This window comes from Danio aesculapii, chromosome 16 (genome assembly GCF_903798145.1).
Source record: "Danio aesculapii chromosome 16, fDanAes4.1, whole genome shotgun sequence".
NCBI classification, from domain to species: domain Eukaryota; kingdom Metazoa; phylum Chordata; class Actinopteri; order Cypriniformes; family Danionidae; genus Danio; species Danio aesculapii.
Window position 1 is genome coordinate 38,188,794 of NC_079450.1, and position 27,930 is coordinate 38,216,723.

A 27,930-nucleotide genomic window follows, 5' to 3' on the forward strand; every position below is an offset into this window, starting at 1 on the left:
CCGTCTATCTATCTATCCACCCGTCTATCTATCTATCTATCTATCTATCTATCTATCTATCTATCTATCTGTCTGTCTGTCTGTCTGTCTGTCTGTCTATCTATCTATCTATCTATCTATCCATCTATCTAGCTATCTATCTATCCGTCCGTCTATCCATCCATCCATCCATCCGTCTATCTATCTATCTATCTATCTATCTATCTATCTATCTATCTATCTATCTATCTATCTATCTATCTATCTATCTATCTATCTATCTATCTATCTATCTATCTATCTATCTATCTATCTATTGTCCATCTATCTATCTATCCATCCATCCATGTCCGTCTGTCTATCCATCTATCCATCTATCTATCTATCCGTCCGTCCGTCCGTCCGACCCACCTATCTCTCTGTCTGTCGTCCATCCGAGAAAAATGAGCATTTTTCTCAGCCTTCATTATTTTTGTTTAGTTATTTCACTGTAAAGGCAATGCAAAGAACCATTTTTTTGCCATAAATGTGGATTTACAAAACATACACACAGGAGCTTCTGAAAAATTTCAGATGGCATTTAGAGGTTTTTGCATCTGAAGTCTTCATATAATTAATATAGAAATAAATCTGAGTCCTTACAACTTAATTAGCACACAGTCTTTATTTAACATGTGTGAGTCCAAAATAAAAGCCGTTTGTTTAAAATAAGTTAGCAAATAAAGATAAATAACATCGCTTCTAAAATACAAATTCTCAGATGCACTCAAACATGAGATAATGTGAATTACAAAACCCCAAACAGTATCATGTCAACTGATACTCTGCCCGATTCCCATAAAGGCAATGGACCGTGCGCTTTATTAGACGCAAAGTGAAGAAGACAGAAAAAGGACATGTCTAGTCATGACGGTAAAACAACATTCCATTAAAATGCACATGTCGAAGTGAAAACGTTTGAGGCTTCAATCACATTGATAGCTTTAACTTTCTCTTTGTAGCATGCAAGAAAAACACATTCTCAGGCCTGGCCCCCATTTCCAGTAACTGACACACACACACACAACCGCACACATACACACACATTCCTTTCATCTAACTCTAGCAATGAGTCCATTGTCCCCCGTTTTCAGTCTCTCTCACTGGCTCAAAGTCCTCTCTCCACCTCTGACTGCTGTCATCAGATGGCTCTTGTAGAGTTTGCTCAATCCTGTCATCCAGAACTTAAGAAGACGCACATTGTCCTCTTCTCCGGGCCCCGTGGCCCCCAGCAGGGCCAAAACTTTTTGGGTGTCCTCTTTACCTCTGCCGTCCACTTTGGAGAACTTAAACAGCACTTTTACTTTGCTGTAGAAGAGAGAACAAGTGGAGCGGGTGGTGAGAGGAAGCGCAGATGGTGAACAGAGGAACAAACAGACAACAGGAAAACAGGACAAAGAGGAGATTGGGAAGTAGTAATTAAGGCAGAGAGGAAAAGGAGCATTACGGGAAAAAGGAGACCAGCCAAAACATTTAGGTTATACAATGGCACATTCCAAAGACATTTTATTTTTATAGATTTGGGATTCATTTATACTATCTTTAATACTCAATTTTTGAATGAATTAATAGAATAATCAATCAATTAGCACAAGCTATTTTTAATTATTAATTTAGTTAAATTATTTATTTCAATGAAAGTTTGTTTTTTTATGTCCTATCATAAAATCTTGGGAAAAAAGATCATGGTTTCCACAAAAATATTAACCAATAATATACACTACCTATCACAATTTAGGGTGTCAGTAGGATTTTTAAATGTTTTAAAATAAGCTTACCCTGCTGCACTTATTAATCAAACATACAGTACAAATTATAAAATAGTGAAATGTTATTCCATATTCACCTTATTCTTTGTGTACGAGTGGGCGCAGCCATTTCAATCATTTTGGCCCGAGACTTCCGGTCTTATTCACTTCCATTCATTTTTAGACAATTAAAAGGGCTCGTTCTGCTGCTTGATGTTGCAAACTGATATTTTCTCATTATATTATTCTGCTTTGTCTCTATAATCATGCAAAAACACCGTTTTCTGCAGTTTATTATTCCTAGTCATTTCTCCCATAGGCAGTTGAATCAGAAGTTCTAAAATAATCAAAAAAAACGAGCGCACTTCCGCATTGAAGAATAAGGTCAATAAAATAACTGTTCAAAAGTAGGTATTTAATTGAATCATTTATTCCAGTCATTTTAAAGATGAATTTTCAGCTTCATTACTACTGTCTTTAGAGTTATATAATCCTTCAGATCACGCTAATATTAATTATTATTAATGTTGTTGTTATTATTATTAATACTATTATTATTAATGGTATTAATAAAAGCAGTAATGACTGGAGTAATAATTTAAATTGAAACTACATGCAATTAGACAGCAGTTATTTAAAATTGTAATAAATATTTCACAATTTAACATTTATTTTTTTTACATTTTATAAATGCTGCCTTGATGAACAGAATAATTTTCCTTTAAAAACATTTAAAAAAAACTGGTATATAGAATACCGGTCAAAAGTTTTTTTTTCATGTTTTTTATTTTTTTTTATTATTCTGTTCATCAAGGCAGCATTTATTAAATTACCATTTATTTATTAAATTACCATTAATAATAATAATAATTTATATTAGAGTGATTTCTGAAGGATCATGTGACTGAAGACTGGAGTAAAGAAGCTGAAAATTCATCATTAAAAATCACTGGAATAAATGATTAAATTAAATGATAAACTACTTTTGAACAGTGCTTTTATAGTGCAAGAATTTTACAATTTGTACTGTATTTTTTGATAAATGCAGCCTTGTTGAGCAGGAGAAGCTTATTTTAAAATATTTAAAATTCCTACAGACCCCAAACCTTTTACTGGTAGTGTATGTTAGTGACATAAACAACATAATATTTTCAACTGTGACAATAAGAATGTTTTCTTGATCAATAATATTAGAATAATTTCTGAAGAATCATGTGACACTGAAGACTGGAGTAATACTGATGGAAATTCATACACTACAATACACACACGCACACACACACACACACACACAAAAAAAAAAATCACAGCTTAAATATCTAAAATATAAATCATGAATGTTAACAACAGTGTTTCCACTCATGGAACAGCTGATTCAAGGACTTTTTAAAGCACCATTAACTTTAAATCAAGCACTATTGCAATTCTACCCCCAGCATATGTAGTGCCATTAAAGTCCTAACGGTACTTAACATTTCACTACACTTAATAATTACATTAAAAATGTCAGCGTAATGATTTTTGAATGTGTCATTTTCAAATAAATTAGACTGTTTTAAGCAGTCATGTTCATAGAACTTTAATAAAAGCTGTTAAATTCAAAACTGGTAATATTCAAATGTGGTTTCTCAAATAACAGTTATCAAATGTGCATTATTTCTCATAGTTCTTGTACATAGTTCTTTTTTTTACATTTTGTTTTTGACAGCAACATGACAATTACTGAAACAACACCAAAAACAAATGTCATTTCAAATATAATTCAAGCACTTTCAAGGACCGATGTTTGTTTTTAAGTATTTCCAGGCCTTGAATGCATATGTCTGAAATTTAAGTACTTTCAAGAAGCGAGGAAACACTGTAAGAAGGACTAACAATGAACAACTGTATTTACTGTATATTCAATAACATTAACAAAGATGAATGCTGTAATAAATGCATTGTTCATTGTTTATGTTAGTAAACACAATAAATAGCATTAACTAATGAAACCTTATTATGTGTTACCTAAACAATTAATTCATAATATTAATATTTTAATTAAAGCACATTTAATTTTTCTTTTTGATATTTGGTGCCACACAGAGTTCACACAGCTTCTCCTAACGCAGCAAATTCAGTTTTTACTGTTGATATTTGGCACCAGTTTATCAGGATGTGATGATTTTGCATTGAGTTTCTCACTTTTATTATTACCACAGACATTATTTCTAAGTCTATAAACATTAACCCAGTGCTTCTGTGCTAATTTGACCTTTTGTAACAGAAATAAAAATATTGTGTAGCTTAAAACACAAGGCTCAAGCTGTTTCAAAACAGCACGAGAATTGTTGTCTCTGGGTCAAACGGAGATCTAAATGATCATACGTGTCAGAGGTTTAATAAACAGAGAATCGCTTCATTTTGAAATAAGATTCAGCGGAGACTGATCTTTTAAACATTTATCATGCTCTATTATTAGATAAAGGAAAATTAAACACAAAAACCCCTGAGCAAGTACTTTGGATCTATTAATGGATATTTAGTTTGCAGTCTGTAAAGCGTTAGTCGAATGAGTGTAGACTCTAAACAGACATGAAACTGTGTGTATAATGAAAAGTGAAATGCAAATTTACTTCATCCACTCCTCTTTCAGACAGAGTAGGCAGAGCGAGACCACCTCCACGGACAGATTCTCATTAGAAAGAGCCACTTCGAGCTTATTCAGAAGAGTTGGACCTGAGACAAAAAAGACACACAATAAGAAAGACGCATTAAAGCCCCATTCACACAAAAAAGAAAGTGACAAGCAACCGTTGATTTCAATGGCGGCTTTGAGCAACAGTGACCATTGGCGATTAAATGTGGTGCGTCTAGAAATTCGAGAAAGTGAAGAATCCTTCATGCAAATCTAGAGCAACTTTTGTGAGCCAATAGGAGCATCAATAGAGCTGATGTGATCCTCTCTCAGCTCCGGTACCAGGGTTGTTGCAAGAAGGGATACAGCTGACTGTATTTCAGTAATAATTTACAGAATTATTCATATTATTTATTTAACTACCCATTAAATTGTACTTTATTAACGTCTACCCCTACCCCGACCCTAAACCCAACTCTCACAGTAATGTAAAAACATGTATTATACACAATATTAAATCATATTATTAATTAAATTAGCCATTAAATTGTATTTTACTAAATCTACCCCTACCCTAACCCCAAATCCAACCATCACAGTAATGTAATTTCCAGAAGAAACACTGTCTGCGCCGAGCACGCAGTATTCTTAAGGACACCTCTCACCCTGCTCACAGACTGTTTCTCTCCTGCCTTCCGGCAGGCGCTTCAGGCTCCCCCAGACAAAAACCAGCAGACTGAGGAACAGCTTTTCCCCAGAGCTGTCTCCCTTTTGAACTCTGCCCCTCACTGACTCGTTTGCCCCCCCAATACACCCCCACACTCCTCTAACTTATACTCCTCACAATCACTGCACTATTTAACATTTGCACATTTAAAGTTTGCACATATTCATTGCACTGATTCACTTATCTGAACTGGACATACCCACTGCACATGGACATTTGTAATTATGTTTATCTATCTACCACTCCTGATTATTAATAGCATCCTGTACATATATTCATTTATTGTAAATCTGTTCATAGCTAATACAACCTGTATATAATGTGCATAGTACATCCATCTGTAAATATCACCATAGTTTTTCTATAACTGCACTTTATAACTTATACCTGTATCCTGCACTTGCTGCTATTGCACTGCTGGTTAGACCTAAACTGCATTTCGTTGCCTTGTACTTGTACATGTGTAATTACAATAAAGTTGAATCTAATCTAATCTAAATTATTGTTGTACAGTGTCACAAAAATGATGCTATATTGATGTGTGTCTCCACAGCTGTATCCCATCAAGACTTATCTCTCTTCAATTATTCATGCCAGCAATCTTTAATAGCTGCCTATTACCCTTGTGGGCGTTCCCACCATGATGTTGCTTAGGTGATGTTTATGAATGATATTCACTGAAAGCGAATTAATATTCTTGCCACTAAAAAAAAGACACTAAATATGAATGGAATTAGTACATAAAATGCTTAATTCCAAAGATAAAAAATAAAAGTGTTCTCTGTCACTGCAGCTTTTTATCTGTTATTCAAAAAGGTAATGATTCACACTCATTAAGTAATTGTTTCGTACTGTTTTTCTTTTTACATTCTTCGGGTGATTTAAAGACACGTTTCGGCACAATGCCTTCCTCAGTGTGTCTTTTTATCTGTTGAAAATGATGGTCATTGTAGGCAGAGAACACAATGACTGGTGTAAGAGCTGAGAGAGGATCACGTGAGCTTTACTGGTGCTCCTATTGGCTGTCGCTCATGAAAGCGGTTTTATTTGCATAAAGTTGAGGGTTTCTCAAATTTGTCGAATTGCTGGACACTCCAATGCTCATTTTCACTTGTGTAGCCAGAGACCGCTAGAAGTTGCTTACTCTATTTTAGATTTATAAAAATTAGGGGCTTCATTCTCTGTGTTGTGTGAAGTTCCACAAACCTGAGGCACAGAGCTGCAATGGCAAACAAGAGCACTAGTTTCTTTCTTGATTACCTCTGTAAAATAAGTCTTTTAATGAAATGAAATTAGTGTTTTGCCTCCAAAATGTTTATATTCAGTGGCAAGAAAACTCATTCGCTGTCAATGAATATCATCATAAACATTACATAAGCAACATCAAGGTTGAAACTAGGCATGGGATGATAACCGGTTACAACTGCGGTTTTAGTCAAGGTTTTAAAACTGCAAATATGTTCTGTTATATAGTATATGGTGTATGTACATTTTTTTTACATGCTTTTTACAACTATTTTATTTAGTTTTTTAGGGCAACAGTATATCCAGCAGAAAGCGACCCTCCACATCAAAAGCTACTGGTCAGCCCATGATTCAGCAAACATTTGAAAAACAAATCGCTTATGCACCAACTCCCAGAAATAAAGGTACGCAAGCTGTCACTGGGGTGGTACCTTTTCAAAAGGTACACATTTGTACCTAGAGTCCATATTGGTACCTCAAAGGTATATACTATTACCTAAAAAATTTAAGAGGAACACTTTTGTACTTTACTAATTTGTACCTTTAAGGTACCAATATAGACCCTTTAAGTACAAATGTGTATCTTACCACCCTAGTGACAGCTCGCGTACCTTATAGCATATAGACCTGAAAAGTGCAGGGGCTTATTTTATATCCAAAGAAAAAAAAGATATCCAAAGACGCCTTTTCAAGTTTGTGTTTAAATTTAGCAGAGACTATTTAGGCTGATTTGTTTACTAATCCAAAATATTGTTAATGTTTCTTAAAAATAATATATTGTGTTCAATAGGGAAATTTCTTTTAGTTTTTTACCCAGACATTTAAAAGAACATGTTTTAGAGCAGTAATCACAATACTGTAATACTGTGATGTTTTTTCCAAGGTTATGATGCCATCAGAATATTATACCGGCCCATGCCTAGTTGGAATGCCCATTCCCAACTTCATTCACCACCCTTGGTGAAATGCAGCTACAAAGTCACTGGTAATGACAATGGGACTTAAAGGGAGCCCTTGGTGTCAAGACTTGTATGCCTAGATATAATGTAAAAGAAAAAAAAAAACATTTTTACGTTGTTCTAAAAACCCTCATTTACTTCAGACCGAGTGAAACTGTCACTGAAGTGAAAGTTCAGCTCATTCACGGAGCTGGCGATCAGACAGTTTCACTGCAGTCAGTAATATCAGCGTTTAACATGAACAAATACACAGTGACTTCCGCGACAGATGTTGACAAGCGTCTGTATCTTTATTGTCTTCTGTTTCTTATCTCTGCTTTTTTTCAATGTATATTAAACTCGATTTTCTGAGGCATTTAATGTTTTAATGTTGGGGGAAAAAAATTAACGGTAGTGAAAATCAACATCCCTTGGATTGAAAATGGGGTATATGCACACAGAATTTTAATTTCAGCCAGCCAGCCTAAGCACTTCAGGTGAACTATCTTTTTGTTATAAAATTGCCACGCTTAAGGTCTGATTTCTTTAAAAATCAGTGATCTTCACTGCCTGATAGATATACAATATAAAGTGGGTCTCAGACCAGACAAAAAACACTGCATGAAATTTCATTTCCCCCCACCATGTCTCCATTTTCAATGGAGTTTCTGCACTAGCCAGATGCTACTGATGGCACTAGCACTTACGCAGTCTTTCGTCTCATTTTACACTTACACATCTAAATAAATGCTTAAGTCTGTTTAACTGATTGTATTTTAATTACATTACAACATCGATGCTGTAAAAGGAACCTCATGAAGCTGAAAATAGTCACATTAAGCTTTCATAAGAAATTTATTATTGGCTGAAAAACATTAGCTGTGCTTATACTCCATTAGAAGCAAAAGCTGCACAATGTAGCATCGTATCATAATTTAGTATCCCCATTGGTGCAGCATTCAGAAAGGGTGCTCGCTGCAGGGCCACTTGGGTGGAGCTCACCTCCAATGAGGGGGGCCTTAAGCTCCTCCTCCTATAAGCTGCTTTAATGCATACTGGATCTGCAGTAAGTACCACTTGTGCATACTGTATACAAAGGAAACAGATGTAGCGAAAGAGGTGGAGTACCCAGATTGTGGATAAAAAAATAAGTAAATATGCCATATTCCACAAAGAGGCAGCATTCATATTATATATAAGTCATACAAGTTTTGGTAAACAGGATTCCCTTTATGAACGGTCTCTGAGGGTCCGTTTACAGGATAATACTTTCAGCCAAAAACAGGCCACTTTTTATGCATTTTGCCTGTTCCTTTACATGGCAGATGTGTTTTTGAAACTGATATCGCATAAAACTGAAAGTGGAAGTCTTTGAAAGCACCACCACTGTCTGTCTATGTAAACACAAAAGCGAAAGTCTATGAAAGCGATGACATGATGTGCATGCATAGTAGGTGTTTAGAGAGCTGCAGATTAAAGGCTAGCACAAACAAACACTCTACAATGGCGGAGAACATGGTAGTGTTGTTGCACAAGTGTTTGCTAACAATCCATCAGCAAAGAGTGGATTTACTTCACATTACAACCAAAAGCTGAGACGCATCATACACTCACTGCAAACTCTACATTCACATTAACGCTACATACTGTTTACTAACAAGGTGACAGCGCCAAATACTGGCCAGGTATTTGTAATACAGTGTTTTTGCTGATTTCTAAATGCAGATGGTGTATACGTGAAACTTTATTTAAACACAAGGGAAAAACTTTAGCAGTTTTGTTAAGAGTATAAATCTAAGTGAAGTTTATATATGAACTAATTTCGAGAGGATCACGTGCTTATGATCGCTTGCGGTTGGTCTCGCATTATCCAATTTATGATTCACCAATCAGACGATTCCTAAGACACTATAAATACTACAAGTTCCATATAAAGCCATCTTTGTTTTGAAGAATCCCCCCTTCCACCCATACTTCTCCTCCTTTCCTAGATGGGCGGCACGGTGGCCCAGTGGTTAGTACTGTTGCCTCACAGCAAGAACGTCACTGGTTCTTGTCCTTACCAAGCCAGACAATGTTTCTGTGCAGAGTTTACACATTCTCCCCGTGCTCATGTGGGTCCCATTGACATTCTCCTAGTAAATAGTTATCTCTTAAGAGCAATCACTATCTGTTCATTAGCTATTACAGCAGGGGAATTCTCTAAATCTACCTGAGCTCAAACTCCCCTCTCGCCTTGCAAACGAGAGGGAGCCCCAGGCTCGAGGATCTTATGAGGTCAGGGCTCTCTCCCGGGACAGCATGCCAAATATGCTTTATAATCAATCATCAGCTAAGTGTGACCTCTTGAAAGACTAATAGCAACACAACTGATGTTTGTGTTCATGCGTTTACCTTTATCTGTTGGTTGTGTGTTGGCACTGCTAATGTGAAACTGGTAAAGTGACAGAATGTCATCGTCTGAAACAGGATTTACACAACCGCGCTCTGCGTTCAGTACATCCACCAGCACAGAAAACTCTGGAAGACAGATCGAGACAGAGAAAGACAGAGGTTAAACCTTCAGGAGGCTCTATCAGTGTGTTGAACTTCAAATGAACCTGACAATGAGTTATGAAGCAGATTCACTATGTTTAGATAGAAAACAGTCGCACACAAGTTGGGAAATGGGATTTAAATCAAACTCTGACAAAGAACACCCTAAAACACTTAGTTTGAGGCCTCTGTTGCATATATGTATGTTTGTCTTGATTGAAATCATGTTAGGTAAACAACATGTTCCCCTCGAGATGCTGGATGAAGATTAAGAGAGCGGGACTGAAGTGAGTGTTAATGTTTGCGTAAGTTTGACCCTCAACTACTGCAATGCCTCAGGGATGGCATGAGAATACAATGGGTTAATGGGGTCAGACCTCTTGGGGCTTTTTAAACTTGTATTTTTCAACTACTTGTGGAAAACAGAAAATGTGTGTACAAAAGAGGGTTTTGCAATGAAAGGTTTTTAAAAAACAGAAGATACCTGAGGAGCTGACGTGGGCTGGGATTGGTACGTCTGGACTAAGGCCAAGGAAGTTGCACCGATATGCTTCCTCATAGTGAGGACTGTACTGAACTGCTCTCACACAGCCAACTGGAAGCAAAGCCTGGGAAATGGTTGCAAATAAGGATCAGAAGAGATTTAGCAAGATTTTCAGCTTCTACTTCAATAATGCTTTCCAGCTGAAGGTTTGGGCACAGCTACTTTTTCTTTATTATTGATATTTTTCTCATTTTGGAATAAAAGTATCATATCATATCAGATATAATACATTTCTTAATACTGAATAATTCAATTATTGAATGAACAAAAAAATTACTAACAGAAAAAATCTACTAAAATGTAATTGAGTGTAGCAATAGTTTATATACCAAAAATACTTCTAAGGCATATTTAGAACAGGGATCTTTTAATAACACACAGTATAAGACATTTATATAATCATATAAGATATTTAATGATCACAGTGCAGCCCTGAAATTGTCATTCATTATCATTTGAAGTCTTAATACTTTTTCACAATCTATTAAAACTTTTGTAAATAATAAATGAAAAGACAATAACACTGAGTAAGAAAATTTCTCCCATATTTTAGCATTGTATTTTTATAGACATTATATACATTAAATAGACACTTTCAGTTATATTTAATATGTTTTTAATGTATATAAGTTCTATTTAAATCATATCTGGTCTCATTTATCCATTATATTTTATTATACATCATTTTTAAAATTATTTAGTTTCTTTTATAACATTTTGATATAAAGGTAATACATTTTTGGATCTGTAAACAAAGTATAAATTCATTTAAAAAAACATATTTAAATATACATATTTTCTCTAAAATTTACAATACTAAAGATCCTATACTTAATAATAATGTTTGCTGTTTATTATGGGTTTTTGAAAATTACCTTTCATGTAGTGTGCAACACAGGGTGCAGATTTAACTGAGGGTTAAATCTGAAAACGCACCTTGTTTAAAAATACAGATTTTTAATAAAAGATTTGACTCAGAGTTATTTAAATGATTCATCGTTCATCTGGATTTTGCTATGGCCACCATCAGCTGTACCTACGCACACGTGGCGTCGTCAGTTTTCTAAATGGTTGCCACTGTGTGGATTAATATTGAATGTGTGTCGTTGCTATAACTTGGTGTTGGTTAAGAATAGAGAAATATGCTGGTGTTTAACTGCATTGTATGTGCTCTACTATGACTTTTTAACCGTGCTGGGCATTTCTCTCTGTCTCACGCTGAACATAGTCAACCAATCACAACAGACTGGGTCATCGGACCAATCAGCACAGATTAGCATCACACAAAGGAGGGGTTTGGAACAAATGAATCGCTGAACGACTCATATGGGAGTCGTTGGGATAATTAGGTATAATTAAATGCATATTATAAGACAATGAAAGTGTTTTTTGACCTTGCATATATATCTGCCTGTTGTTGAAGACCACCAAAAACAAAATATGACATTTTCTAATGAACAATAGTGGCTCTTTAAAATGAGCAGAAACAACACAATTTAATTTAATTCAACCTAATTGTTTTATGTTCAATCCACTTACGTTTGTAAAAACTAATAAGTTAACTTAATTCCTTCATGTTGTCCTAACACGAATCGATTGTGTGGATCACAGCATTTATTACAATGTAAGAAGCCAATTCAGTGATGTGTGATGGAAATCTTCTATGCATAAGTTTTGAGCTGACCTTCAGCACATTGAAAGCTGACTGGATAAGACCAGGGTCTGCACCTCTCCATATGACCTGGTTTCCCATGAGCACATGCCATGTCAACTGCCGGAAATCTGCAGTCCCCAAGACCTGCCAGTTGATCAAATGATCAAATGTGATGGTCACATTTATAATCTACTTGGTAAACACAATTTGTTAATAGTAATGTTGTATACTTTTCTTCACCTGTCTTAAATGTCTTAGTGATTTGAATTTCGGCCCAATGAGGTCCTCTTGTGTTCCGTCATCAAACTGAAAGTCTTTAGCCTGAACACTCTCTGATTGGCAGGACTGAGGGTTAGATCCGCCCCCTTCAGCACCGTCCCAGCCACTCATCTCTTCCTCCTGCTCTGTTGAAGAATTATACAAAGTGTGAATTTTCTTTTTGCCAAACTTAGTGAAAAACTTGACAATATACTTGTCTTATATTAGGGGTTCCCAAACTATTCAGCAACCCCCAAAATAACAATGCCAGTGACTCGCAACCCCCAATATCCTCTAAAGTGGTTATAAATATAGAAACCTTGCATGCATCGGCACACACACACACCAGCCCAAGTTTATTCTTTTTGAGAATTTTGGAGAACGCCACTCAGAGATCCTCCTCCATGTTTAGTCAAGGCCTGTATTTATTTTTTTATGTACGTTAGTGCTGTAAAGATGACTGGAAGTTTAAGCTTGTGCCATAAAATCTGATATGCATTTTGTTGTGTCTTTAATATAACGCAATCTCGCCAGCGGTCGCAATACAATGGAAAATAAAAATTGACACGCTGATGGCTTTTTATTTGCATGTTGTTTTACTTGAATGTAACTATTAACTACTATTTTTATTTTCTGTAAGGGATTAGATATTTGGAAATCACCAAGCAACCCCCCTTCATTGACCCCCACTTTGGGATACATGATGTTGAACTGCTTATTCTCTAAAAGTGTGACTTTTCTATTTATGGTCAAACTAAAAATATTCTATTGCCTGAATACAAGATTTGGAGTGTGTGAATTAAAACGTTTGGGTGCTGTGTCTTTTGTACTTGTTCTAAAGCCAGGTTTATTGCACAAGCTTCAGCTGTGGAGATTGAATGTTCTCCTGGGATCTCATTCCCGAAATAAAAATAATAATAATAAAAATCTTGTTTAAAACTACCTCTGTAGACTCCTTTGTCTGTTTTAATCTACCTGTAAATATGTGTTTATTATGAGGAAGACTGTCTTTTATATTTTTAAATTCTTGTTTGTACTCATTTAGGGTTTGGGTGAGTCAAGTATTTCTGTTTGGCTAGGTTCCAAAAGACCCTTAGTTTCTGTTGCTCCAGGGAGGACTAGTGCTTAAAGAAGCACTCTTTAAAAAAATAGGCAGCTTTACAACTCCTGTAGAGTTAACAACCAATTTTGAAATCATCCAGCCGATTTCCCGGTCTGGTGGAAGCAGTTTTAACTTAGCTTAGCATAGATCATTGAATTGATTTTAGACCATTAGCACCAAAAATTACTCAAAATGACCAAAGAGTTTCTATAATTTTTCTATTTAAAGCAAACACTACACACTCCCTGTGGAAGCAGGTGGCCACGTTGGAAGTTGCCTAGCTGGGGACTATAATCAGGTACTGCATAATATAATTGCACCTGCTATAGACATAGTACAGCAGCAAATTTCTTGATTCTTATGTCAGAATGCGAATATATTTGTTAGCCAATCTGCCTAGAAAATAGCAACTTTTCATTTTCTGATGGTCTTAGAACATGATGTGGGAAGCTTTAAATTGGAATATTATTGAAAATCTTCAGTACATTTTGAGGGAGATGCTAATGGTTGAATCAGATTCAATTGTCTATGCTAACCTAAGCTAAAAGTGCTCCCGCAAGACACAGAGATTGGCTGAACAGATTTCAATGTGGCAAAATTCACAAAATTCTGTGCATATTAATACTCATATTCTCCAGATATGACTTGACGTAGTTGGGACTGGCTTTGTACAAATCTAAATACTCAAGAGAGGAAGACCGAAAGATGGGCTGGGTTGCATATTGGAGTGTTAGTGACGGTTGCTTTGCTTCAATATTTTAACTTTGGATTGAAGATACCCTGAATATTTCAATTAAAGTCATATACAGTTGAAGTCAGAATTATTAGCCCCCCTTTGAATATTTTTTCTTTTTTTAAATATTTCCCACATGATGTTTAACAGAGCAAGGAAATTTTCACAGTATGTCTGATAATATTTTTTCTTCTGGAGAAAGCCTTATTTGTTTTATTTTGGCTAGAATAAAAGCAGTTTTTAATTTTTTAAAAACCATTTTAAGGTCAAAATTATTAGCCCCTTTAAGCATAATTTTCTTTCGATAGTCTACAGAAAAAAACATTATTGTACAATAACTTGCCTAATTACCCTAACCTGCCTAGTTAACCTAATTAACCTAGTTAAGCCTTTAATGTCACTTTAAGCGGTATAGAAGTGTCTTGAAAAAGATCTAGTCAAATATTATTTACTGTCATCATGGCAAAGATAAAATAAATCAGTTATTAGAAATCAGTTATTAAAACTATTCCGTTTAGAAATGTGCTGAAAAAAAATTCTCCCCGTTAAACAGAAATTGGGGAAAAAAATAAACAGGGGGGCTAATAATTCTTCACATGACACACATACATACATACAGTTGAAGTCAGAATTCTTAGCCCCCCTGTTTATTTTTTTTATTATCAAAAATATATAGCTTAAAAGGGCTAATAATTCTGACCTTAAAATGTTTTTTTTTTTATTAAAAGCTGCTTTTATTCTAGCCGAAATAAAACAAGTAAGGCTTTCTCCAGAAGATAAAATATTATCAGACATACTGTGAACATTTCTTTGCTCTGTTAAACATCATTTGGGAAATATAAAAGAAAATAAAAAATTCAAAGGGGGCTAATAATTCTGACTTTAACTGTGTATAACTATATCCACTAACAGTCAAGTAGTGTTAATTTCGTCACAAAAACAAGGAAAGAAACTTGTTGTTTCCTATAGCTTGACACAAACAGAAACTTGACAGGTCCTCTGTGCTAGTAATGTGACTGAAAACTATGAATTACTTGTCTAATAAAGGAACAGCACATTGTTGTTGACGACAAAAAGGTGAGACTAAAATGTAGTCAAAAAGAAAAATATTACCAACATTACAATTTATAATCCGCTGCATTAAGCTGTTCATTCATTAGATGAGTGAATCCGAGCACACACAGTCACGTTTCTGGCGCAGCAGACTTGTCAAGTTCCTCTTTGTGTCAAGCCATTTTCATTGATTAAAAAAACACTGCAGTTCAGATAATTTGAAGTACCTAGATGAGCCTGTGTTATTAGTTTTACTGGTTGTTATCTGAGAATAACATACATTGGAATGTCTGGATTGACCAATCAGAATCAAGTATTCCAGGGAGGCGTGTAATCATAATAGATTAAAGTTCCCAAAAGTTCATCAGTAAATGACACTACAACTGTTTGTTTGGCAGTCAGCTGGGAAAGGAAAAATGTGGGTCAGACACCCAGCTGAAAAAAAATCAATCTGTTAGGAGACAAACTCATTTAATCCTACGGAATCAATAACCTCACATGATACCAAAAATCCCCACACATTTATTTAGATTCTATTTACATCTGACTGTGTGCAAAAAAAAAGTAATTTATTAACAACATATCTTAAATCTCTTGCTGTTTTATATATTATTACATATAACTGATTTAATGGATTCAGTTACCAGTTTGTCTTTCAATAAGAACGAGTGTATCTTCTGTGGGCGCTCCTTCCAAAAGCTTCTCTGTTAACCGACTGCCACAAGCTTTCAGCAACCTACAACAGAGGATTAAAGAGGTCAGATGATGCAATTTGATCCCTTCCTTTGTCTTTGAAGTGTTGCAAGCTGTTTGTGCACAGATAATATCTGTGACGTCTAAATGAAGAAAAACTAAACTCTGAAACCCAAAGAGATATTCTATATAAAGTTGAGACTTGTCTGCTCCTTCCTAAAATGCCTTATTCCAGCAAACCCTGACAAATCTACCTCAGTCAGTGTGAGAGATTGTAAAAATATGATCCAAAATATATTTACAAATATAAGTACAGGTACATTTATGATGCCAGTAAGAATTCTAGCAGTGAAATCAAGTGTAAAGAAATGATATGAAGTCACAATTATGAGAAATAAAGATGAAATTGAAAGATTACACAAGAAACACATTAAATAAGAAATTGCAATTGTGTTACATAAAAGGCAACTATAAAATCTGAAGTCACAATTGTGGTGAAAAAAATTATATGAAGTCACAATTATGAGAAATAAGGTTGAATTTATAAGAAATTAAGCTGCAAATTGGTTAATAAAAGTCAAAACGTTTCCTCACTGAGAAATAAAGTCACATTTATAAGAAAAAATCTGAATTTTATGATAGAAAACTTAAAAACAAAATTCTTAACAAAAGCCTTAATCTGACAAAAATCTTACATAAAATTACAATTATGATATATATAAAGTCATTTAGATATTTAAAGATAGTTATAAGATATAAAGTTGGACAGCAGCCACAATTATGACTTTAAAAAGTTTTAACTATGAGAAATAAAGTCAAAATTACAAAAACATATTTGTAGCTTTGATATATACACTACCTGACAAAAATCTTGTTGTCTATCCAAGTTTCAGGACCAACAAATAATAACTTGACTTCTAGTTGATCATTTGGTATCAGAAGTGGCTTATATGAAAGGCAAAGGCCTCTAGATAATGATTATTTTACCAAACAAAAGTCTTGTCACTTAACAGAAATAATGTACAGTATAGAATATAAAGTCATGGTGCAGTGGGAAAAGAATTAATATTGTGTATGACTCTCATGAGCTTGGAGAACTGTATCCATACATCTCTGCAATGACTCAAATAAGAAAGCGTTCTTGCAGGACTCTCAGAGTTCATCAGGATTCTTTGGATTCATCTTCAGTGCCTCCTCCATCATTTTACCCCAGACATACTCAATAATGAACACCTTGACCTTTGCTTTCAGGAACTTTGATGTGGAGGTATGAAGTATGAGGAGCGCTATCCTGCTGAAGAATTTGCCCTCTCCTGTGGTTTGTAATGTAATGGGCAGCACAAATGTCTTGATACCTCAGGCTGTTGATGTTGCCATCCACTCTGCAGATCTCTCGCATGCCCCCATACTGAATGCAACCCCAAACCATGATTTTTCCTTCACCAAACTTGACTGATTTCTATGAGAATCTTGGCTCCATGCGGGTTCCAATAGGTTTTCTGCAGTATTTGTGATGATCGGGATGCAGTTCAACAGATGATTCATCTGAATAAATCTAGCTTCTGCCACTTTTCCAAATGATCAACTAGAAGACAAGTTATTATTTGTAGCACTTACAACTGGGATCAACAACTAGACTTTTGTCAGGTAAAGTTACAACTTTGATTTACAAAGTTACATTCATGAGGAAAAAGTCCTAATTCAAGTAATGTAATTGTAAGCAGGGGTGTAACATTGACCGAGGACATGTCATCCCAATTTTCAAAATCTGTTGTCACTAAAGGTTCAAATGAGCAGGTATCACAGTTTCGACAACAGTATTAATCAGTTGGAAGAGTGAAAAGGTCACATTAATGAGAAATAATAAGATAATTATGTCACAAAACATCAATTGTGCAAAACAGAAGATCTAACTGCAGGTCTAGCTTTACTGTGAGATGTAAAGTCAAAATTATATGACATAAATTGGTAACTATGAAAAATAAAGTCATAATTATGAGAAATAAAGTTGTGCCTTAGAAAAAATAGTCACAATTATAAGGCATAAAGTTGCATTTTTGACATATAAAGTCACAACTATAAATTATAATGTCAATAAAATTATGAAAATTGCAATTGTAAGATTTAGTACATGATATAGTACATGGGCCAATTTATCACAATAGTATAAAATAACTTTGTTAATATAGTCACAATTGTCTAAATTCCTCTTTTTTTGTTATAATGTAGGAATTGTGAGAAAGTCACATTCATAAGAAGTAAAGAGCAATTTAGAGAAAAAACGTCCTAATTTACATACGCAAAATGTTAAAATTATGAAAAATAAAATCACAATTGAAAAATATAGAGGGCCAGTTATGAAAAAAAATGCATGAAAAAGTACCACTTGATAATTTTCAGTCAGGTGACCCTCCGCAGAGGCTGCCGCACAAAAAAAATAATGGGCTGTAATAGTTTGATACACTGGAATCTTCATAGAAACAGCACAAACCGGTCATATTTACATCTGTTTCAAGTTACGAATATTTGAAGCAACATTATTATTTACATTTTTATCTGTTGGTATGTTTTTTTTTTACATTGTATGCCCTTAAGTTGATACTATCTATAATTTTTTAAATATAATTGTTTTGTTTTTTGCCTTTTATACTGTAATTTGCCATAAAAGTCATAAATAAAAATATTTTTAAAAATATTAATAATAAAAGTCCACAAATATTTGGATCAACACAACAGAACCGAGATATAATCAAAACTGTAAATTGAGGGCACTTGTGATCCATATACTGCACCAGCAACCACGTTTCAGTCATTTCAAACCCTGTCAAAGCTCCAATTCTTACATCTATCATTAACTTTTGTATATTCCTCTTGATTTAACCAGTAGTGATGGTGTTATATCACGTAAGTGTCTGATTTTATATTTGGCGTTGGTTTCTTTTACTTAGATTAACATTTGCTGGTAAGAAATATCTATTCCATGGGTGCTCAACCCTGTTGCTGCAGATCTACCTTCCTGCAGAGTTCAGCTGCAACCTTGATTAAACACACCTGTCTGTAATTACCATGTGCTTACTTAAGATCCAGCTTAGTAGGTTTAGTTGTGTTTGATAAGGGTTGGAGCTACACTTTGCAGGAAGGTAGATCTCCAGGAACAGGGTTGAGCAGCCCTGATCTATTCATTCACTTCTGCTATTTATACTTTGACTTTCTATTCATACTTTAACTGCACTTGACCTGCAAATTAGAATAGAAACTGTGTAAAAAGCATACAAACACACTGAAAGATATAAGTGCCATGGATTGTTATGGGTCAATGATGCTACCATTTGCATAAATCCTTAAACTTCTCCTTTCTGGCTGCTCTTTCTCTGAAGGAATTCTGTAGAAGCACAGCTTAGGTGTGTCTCCTTGTCATTAAGTAATGCTAAACCTTATTGCACTACCATTATCTGGCTTTTTATTACCATTATCTGCAGGGGGGGTGGGTTTGGGGGGCGTTCCCCCAATGATGTGACGATACGTGAAAACTATCAATTGTGAAAAATTAAATTTTACCATAAAGCGATAAAGTGTCAATATAAGGGTTCATCTTTAAAGTGTGTGTCTGTACCAGCTGAATGAGGAGTGCAGACTGTCCCACAGATTGGAATGCTGGGTCAGAGAGGTGAGCGAACGGGCTGCGTTTCCACTGCGCTGGTGAGGAAACACTGCCGGAGAGAAGGCACTGTTCATCCGCACAGCCCTCTGAGGACACACACACTGCTCGCTGTCAAACACCTGCAACACAACAACCAGCGCAGCATGTTGAGCATTCAGGATCTCCACGCTTCAACAGGCTCTCCGTCGATCATTGCTCATCAGTACCTTGAGTGCTGTATTCTGGAGACTCTGAATGGTGAGCCGCAGGTGGCGTAATAGAAACGGCCATGAGTTGATGAGGTAAATTCTGTCCATGGCCACCACCACGATGCTGTACCAGCGCTGGAAGCCCCGCGCCAGGCTGTCTTTGATGAAAAACGTATGAGAGAAAACGAAGCCATGCTGTTCGTCTCCGAAGAAGATTGGTCCCTCCCGACCAGGACAAACCTGCAAAAGATTATATATACATATTTATACAACAGTTCTGTCTGCTTCTCAAATATGATTGGCTGATAGCAGTGCAATATTTTGCAATATCAGAACTTGTACAGCCTCCTGACTGTTCTGTATTACTCCGGCCACATAAAGTGACAGCAGATCAATAAACTCACTACAGTTTGACAAATATTGCAGCTTTTGTACTTTTGAGGCTTTTTCAGGAGAGAGTGTAGTTGTTTAGATAGCATCTATGCAGTTTATTTATATGGATGGTCCAATTTTAAATATTTATAATTTAAGAGATACATAATAAAGCCTTGGAGGAGAAAAACTGGTAAGTGACATTCTAAGTCGATCTCTCTCTCTTATTTATGTTGCAATGCTGTATTTATACCAAATAATTATAGTGTATTGAGTGTGAGATGGGACTCACATATCAGGAATGTATGCATTTTGTGTTGGCCACTCTTTGTACAACCCTGAGTTACTTTTTGGTTGGCCATCTGTTTGTTTCTAATGGGTCTCCTGTTTATTTACAGCAGACTAGTTCAGTAAAAAGAAAGAAAGAAGAAATGCCCGCATGTGTTAAGTGGTTTTTCTTGTTGCAAACACAACAATGTTCTGGTAGCTACTTTAGCTTTTTGGGGGTTTATTATAGTGATCTCTCGATTGCAACAGAGAAATACTGGGAAATGTCTCTAGACTGATGACATTTCATGCCGTTCAGCCTTATAGTCTTAAAATGTCAGCTAAATCACCTGTTTTGTCATCACTTTAGACATTACACTAGAGAATCATTCAAACACTAGCTCTAAAGTGACGTTGATGAATTAGTAACGGCTTCTGCTATTCTGACGTCAGCTGCAGATGTGAATGAATGGTGGAAGAAAGTAGTACCTCATACAAAAGGGTTTTTAGACTCTCTGTGTTTGATTTAATTTTTTATATACATGATTATGCTGTCGAACTGTTGTATAAAAGCAATATCACACTTGTAGCAGTGCGATATGGTTGTATATCGTCACTGGTGGGACACTAAGGCACTCGGCCTGCTGCTTGAGCAAACGCACACCTCCCATCAGTGCTGATTCACAGCCATATCGCACTGCTACGAGTGTGATACTGCTCGTATATAGTGCTGTCAAATGATTCATTATTAATTCAAATCGCATCCAAAATAATAAATTTGTATTTACATAATGTACTAACTGTGTATAAATAAATACAAAAAATACAAAACCAAAAATATTTACCTATTGATTTATATTTATATCTAAATTGTATTAGATAGAAATGTTTAATTTATAAATATAAATAAAAATTTGCTCATTTATATACAGTTGAAGTCTAAATCATTAGCCCTCCAGTGAATTTCTTTTTCAAATATTTCCCAAATGATGAATTGCGCTTTAAGCTGAATACTAGTGTCTTGAGTCTATTAAATATTATCTACTGTCATTATGGCAATGATAATGGAAATCAGTTATTAGACATTAGTTATTGAAACTATTATGTTTAGAAATGTGTTGAAATTTTTTTTTCCATTAAACAGAAATTGGGAAAAAATATTCAGGAGGGCTAATTATTCACAATTATAAGATACAAGGTTACAATAAAAAAAGTCACAATTATAAAGTCGCATTTATAAGATACAAACATCAAATTGTGAAATGTACAAGAGCAAATGTGACAAATAGAATTGCAATTAATACACTGAGTCACAATTATATAAGATGTAACTACGGATGCTCCGATTGATCAGCCGGAGATCGGTATCGGCCGATAATCACATTTAAAGACTCGATCGGTACTCGTCAATCTGGCTAATCATATGAACTGATTGCAGGTATTTGTTTATGAGTTTACAAGCGGAGGAAGATGCGTGTGAACACCTGGGTTATACATAACGCAGTTACAACATGTGAGAAGGGAAATGATGCATGGAGGCATAAGCCTGTCCTGGCCAAAGTCCCTCCATCGGCCCATAAAATCATGGCCTCCTAATCATTCTCATCCACCGAATTGGCTCTGTCACTGTCTCATCACTCCACCAATAGCTGGTGTATTAGGCGCACTGGCGCCGTTGTCCCGTGGCTGCTGTCGCATCATCCAAGTGGATGCTGGTGGTGTGGAGAGACCCCCTCATGATTGTGAAGCGCTTTGGATGTATGGCCATACACCATAAATGCGCTATATAAATACATTACATTACATAACATAAGCGATCACTGCTCATGCGTCACAGCAGCTAAAATATAGACAGATGTGGAACGACCTCTGTTTATACAGTTTATTGGTGCGCGAGTGATGCTCTCTTTGATGCAACTATTGGTTATCCAGTGTTTCGAGCTGCTGTGAAAGAGCGGACCAATCAGCCCCATCTTGTGTCCAACCGTATGACCTCTCTTGAAAGCCCTGAGAGTCTCCCACATAATATCTATAATTTTCTGTAAAGCTGCTTCTGTCCACACTAAATGGTTATCCGAGACATGTTTAAGATTATATGCAGTAATAATAATGTATAGGGTTATATGCAGCATGTTAGTTTATTATCTTAGGAGAGATCTCCACTTAAATATCATACTTAGAGGGAAAATGTGCTTTTATGCAATGGCAAAGTAACATAAAGCTTGAAGCATCAGAATGGGCACTCTATATCAGCTGCAAAAATCCTGATCAGAGCATCCCTAGATATAACTTGCGATGCTGAAAAATAAAGTCTAATTTTTGTCAAATATAGTTATAATTATGAGATATACAATTATGAATGTGCAAAATAAAGTTAAAATAAAAATACAAAGTCAAAATTATGAGAATTAAAGTTGTCTTTATAACATATAAGTCAGAAATGTTTGACATATAAGTCACATAAAAGTGTATTTTGACATATAAGTCAGAAGTGAAGTACTTTGAGAGGAGCACGTGATTATGATTTAACACGGCTGGACTCATTAACTGACACATGATTCACCGATCAGATGATTCCTAACTCACTATAAATAGCCAGGGTTTCTTACTACAATCATCTTCACCGTGAAGAATGCTTCTGCTACAAAAACGCTCCAGCCCCAAAAAGCTTCTACAGCATTGCACCATTTAGCCCAGGGGTGGGCAAACTCAGTCCTGGAGGGCCGGTGTCCTGCACAGTTTAGCTCCAACTCTAATCAAACACACCTGCTTATAGATTTCTAGAGATCTCGAAGACACTGATTGGCATGTTTAGGTGTTTTTGATTAGAGTTGAAGCTAAACTATGCAGGACACCGGCCCTCCAGGACAGAGTTTGCTCACCCCTGATTTAGCCTATTGATATGGAAAGAACCAACAAACAACTACAAATCCAACCAGAGCCCCTTTCTCTTCGAGAGTCAAGCCGCGGCTCAGCGCCATCCAGCCCTGCCAGGACGACAATCGAGCCTGAGCTCCCACATGACACCGGCCAGCCCACCAGCTATTCCACCATTTAACCATAACGCTGGTTATATAATTTCCTTCGCTGTCCATATAATCTCCTTCAGTTACTATTTTATTCTGTGTTACTCTTTAAATAAACTGGTGAGAAGAATAAATGATTCAAAAATAACAATTCTTTCCAACTTTTATCAAACGTACATTTTAAAAATGGTCACAAAAACACATACCTCACAGCTCAGACTGCGCACACATGCCTGTCGCACCACGCTGAAGAGCTGAGGCTGCCTTGGATGTTGATGGCTCAAATAGCGGATTCCTGTCTCACCGTCCACACTCACAAAGCCTGGGTGAGACGCAGGTAAAGAGCGACAGCCCTGATAAGAGAAACACAGATATTAGACAACAGATTTGTGGATTTGAGTTTGGGTTATGATGAGAAGACTCCCCTGTCGCTCACCTCACACATGTCCGCTCTCTGTGTGGCAGAGCTGTTGGCCCTCATGGTGAGCCCTTCACCCTCTCGGTCGCCCTCTCGCTCACGTTCTCCGGGAATGGCTGAGCCCGGCTGTGGAGGTGAAGGGGATGGAGGGTGGACGGCTTCGGTACAAAACAGCGTCCGTGGGCCATGGAGCTCACAGAAGTGGCACAGGGCAACTAAAGCGTTCATCTGGAGGAAAGGGAAATGATCTTATATGAGATTAATTTTTAGCTTTATAGATTTTGAAGTTATGAGTTGGGTTTATAGCAAAGGTGTTAAAGCCAGTTCCTGGAGTGCAGCTCTGCACAGTTCAGTTGCAACCCTAATTAAACACACCTGATCAAACTAATTGAGTCCTTCAGGCTTGTTTGAAACCTACAGGTAAAGCTACGGTCACACTGGGCTTTGTGTGTGCGAAATTATATCGTGCGGCGCTGCGAAAAGGGGCGAGATTAAACAAGATGGTTAGACATTAAAAAAGCGAGCGATTGCTCCATGTTTTAAATTTCTGTCCTGTTTTGATCCTCGATTGGTCTCACGCAGTCAAGTGATGCAATTTCGCAGGTCAGAGTTCACCAAGCTTGAACTTTGCACCGCAGCAACCTGCGAAACTTGACACATGACCCTGCGTTTCCGGTCTGACGCATCCGCGTGCGTATGAATGGAAGTCTATGGGAGGAAAAGTCAAGTGTGACCGCAGCTTAAAGCTTAAACTGTGCAGGGCTGCGGCCCTCCAGGAACTGACTTTGACACTTGTGGTTTAAAGGATAATTCATACAAAAGTGAGTATTTACTCACTATAGAAAAGTAGATATATTGACAATAGCTGAAAACATTTAACAATTGACTTCTATAATAGGAAAACAATTACTATGGAAGTGAACGGTTTCAGGTTACGGACATTTTTCTACATATTTCTTTTTTTATTCAACCGAAGAAAGAAAGTCATAAAAGGTTTGAACTAAGAAAAGAGTAAGTATATATGACAGAATTGTCATTTTTGGGTAAACTGTCCTTTTAATCCTAATAATCTGCTTGCTAAGTCATGATGTATGAAACAATGTTTCCTGGTCCAAGCTGCTACTCATTTGAGTTGAGAAAATATTTGATTATGACCACTTTTTAGTCATATCACATATTAAAGTGAATTTCTTATATAGTCATGATGCACCACAGCGGAATGAACCACCAATTACTTAATTAGAGGAACTCAATTAATCAAGGACTGAGCCAAAGGTTAGTGAGTGAGTGAGTCATGGTGTACACTACAGTCTCTGGACTTGCTGCATTCCTCCAATATTTTACCAATAAAAAAAAATCTATCACTTTTTGATATTAGGCATGGATCTAAATATTTCAATCATAATTTTCCTACTAGTACCATTTGTTGAGCCTTGCCATATAGTCTGATAGAGTGCTTGGGTCTGAAAGCGATGTCGATGTCGATGACGTCAGACTTAACAAGCGGATAGCATTTCGACATCTTCAAAGTTATAAGAAATAAAGTTGCATTTGTAAGATATACAGTATAAGCATCCAGTAATGAGAAATAGAGGAGCAAACATGATAGATGAAATCATAACTGAGAACAAAAGGTCACAATCAATATTGAGGTAAAGTTGGTTTTATATTCACATATTCTGACTTTTTTTCTTAATAATACATTTTTATTAAAGTAATCTTTGCAAATTCTAAATGGTGAAATCATGTTAGCACTCAATGACTCAAAATAAAACATTGCTTACAGTCAAACAAATAGTGCTAATGTTGTTTTGAAGTTATATTTACATGTGATTTCAGACGGAATATTCAAAGTACCATGGTAAACATTATAGGGAGCTTGTCACAATTTTCACTGACCGAATGTGTCTCAATTGTTCATTCATTTGTTAATTTTCTTTTTGGCTTATTTCCTTTATTAATCTGGGGTCGCCACAGCGGAATGAACCGCCAACTTATCCAGCATATGTTCTACACAGCGGATGCCCTTCCAGCCGCAACCCATCACTTGGAAACATGAATAAACACTCATAAACTACGAACAATTTTTAGCATACCCAATTCACCTGTTTCATATGTCTTTGGACTTGTGGGGGAAAATGGAGAGCACGCGAACACGTGGAGAACATGCAAACTTCATACAGAAATGCCAACTGACCAAGCCGAGGTTCGAACCAGCGACCTTCTTGCTATGAGGCGAATGTGCTACCCACTGTGCCGCCGTCTCAATTGTTGTAAAATGAATTTCTAATTTTAAAACACAATTATGAGAAATAAATTTCAACTGAAGCAGATAAAGTCAAAAACTGACATGAAATATGGTTGTAATTGTGAGATTTAAAGTTGCAACTGAGAGAAAAAAAGATACAGTTGTGAGATATAAAATTATGTTATCGTTAGGGGGCAGTGTGGTGGCGCAAAGGTTAGCACTGTCGCCTCACAGCAAGAAGATCGCTGGTTCGAGCCTCAGCTGGGTGGAGTTTGCATGTTCTCCCCGTGTTCGCATGGGTTTCCACCGGGTGCTCCGGTTTTCCCCACATTCCAAAGACATGCGCTATAGGTGAATTGGATCAGCTAAATCGTCCGTAGTGTGTGTGTGAATGAGAGTGTATGGGTGTTTCCCAGTGATGGGTTGCAGGTGGAAGGGTAAAACATTTGCTGGATAAGTTGACGGTTCATTCTGCTGTGGCAACCCCTGATTAAAAGCCTAAAAGAAAATGAATGAATGAATGAATGTTATTGTTAGATATTTATGAGATATTACAACAACAATGTGTGCTCACATTGCAAATGTCTATTGCAATGTTAATAAACGATTAGATACAAAAGTATCTGTGTGACTTTCACTCTCACTTTTTGAAATAGATTCTGTAGAACTGTGAGACACAAAATAAGTTGCAATTCTAAGACACAAAGTTGCAATTTTAAGAAACAAAGAAGCTCAATGGCGCTTATGAGAAATACATTTTCATTTATGAAAAATAATGTTGTGATTGTGAGATTTTTCACAGCTGTGAAATACTCAGAAATTCTGAAAAATAATTATTGTGAAAAATATATAAAGTAATATTTCCACATGTAGTATATACAGAAAAATAATACGTATGATAAAGAATAAAGATGAAATTCTTTAGAAAAAAATATATTATGTTGCAATAATATCATAGTGTCAATTACAAAAAAATAAATTTGTAAACAAGCTTATGGCCAAAAACTAGTGGTAAAATAACAACATACGCACATGTAATTCTTTGTTTTACTCCGTTTGTGTTTGTAATTATAGATTTTAATTACACTACATACAGCATCAGTACAATGTCAAATATAACTAGCCTATTCTTATCCATTATCTTAAGATTTCTTTAAAGGAGTCAACATATTTAAAAACATTCAACATATGTAAATGAGGAAAGCATCGGCAAATTTAAACATAATACTCCAGAATACGTGTATTGCAATATAAACTAATGTCTTAGTTAATATGTAGGGAGGTATATGATAGATTTGTTCATTTTTATGTATTTACAAATCTGAATTAGGTATAAAAAGACACAATTTCCTTACCTTTATTAGCTACGTGGAGCTTTAGCGCCGACTGGTACTTACAGTAAGTTATGAACAACTGAACATTGCATTACAGCGTTGACAATAGCAACCATCTACAGGTTCTGCATGTTCATTAGCCTTATTAGCAATTTAACGTATAACTAGTCAACATGAATAGGTCGTTATCCTCATCGATATACAGCTTAGTGAATTTAGCCTGAAACGCGATCGTAATTAATAGTTTTATTGTGTTTATATTGTTAGGTCCATCCTTTTCAGTCTTGTGTGTCATGTGATGGGAAAGTCACGCGCTTAGATCACAACAACGCGTGTGTGTGCGTGACTCACAGCTGCTCTTGTCTCTCACGCTGAACGGCCATCGGTACGGTTCAAATAATCCACTAAAACGTTCTTCTGGTGTTTTTACATGATGAAACGATGTATATTTTTGATGAATAATTGGCGTGAGCTCTTCCGTAATCCCCTGAGCGCCTTCGAGCAAGCCTTGATCCTTGAGTGAATCTTCTTTAGAGTGAATCGGATCTTTT

The 27,930-nt window shown here is 36.0% G+C and overlaps 1 protein-coding gene across 2 annotated transcripts; it reads right to left on the reverse strand.

Moving 5' to 3' along the window:
* Nucleotides 1–624: 624 nt before the first annotated feature.
* On the reverse strand, nucleotides 625–27,903 carry flcn (folliculin). Of its 2 annotated transcripts, none has more exons than XM_056475893.1 (12): nucleotides 27,731–27,903; nucleotides 23,816–24,025; nucleotides 23,586–23,732; nucleotides 19,733–19,954; nucleotides 19,479–19,645; nucleotides 15,817–15,908; nucleotides 12,267–12,430; nucleotides 12,057–12,170; nucleotides 10,313–10,436; nucleotides 9,688–9,813; nucleotides 4,382–4,484; nucleotides 625–1,326 (listed from the first exon to the last, which is right to left on the reverse strand). In XM_056475893.1, exons 2-12 carry the CDS (start codon nucleotides 24,023–24,025, stop codon nucleotides 1,119–1,121), a joined length of 1,677 nt encoding a protein of 558 aa, XP_056331868.1. In that variant the 5' UTR covers nucleotides 27,731–27,903; the 3' UTR covers nucleotides 625–1,118. The 2 variants fall into 2 exon arrangements, with proteins under 2 accessions (XP_056331868.1, XP_056331869.1); XM_056475894.1 differs by lacking the exon at nucleotides 27,731–27,903 and adding an exon at nucleotides 27,401–27,693.
* Between the last annotated feature and the right edge of the window lie 27 nt (nucleotides 27,904–27,930).

Bases quoted from the DNA above. Each gene is read 5' to 3' on its own strand.
- flcn (XM_056475893.1), bottom strand. From the start codon at position 24,025: ATGAACGCTTTAGTTGCCCTGTGCCACTTCTGTGAGCTCCATGGCCCA. The intron at 12,431-15,816 runs GTAACTGAATCC...ATTCTTCAACAG, and splicing joins TCTTATTGAAAGACAAACTG to AGCAGGAGGAAGAGATGAGT. The intron at 1,327-4,381 runs GTAAATTTGCAT...TCTCTTCTACAG, and splicing joins CTGAAAGAGGAGTGGATGAA to CAAAGTAAAAGTGCTGTTTA.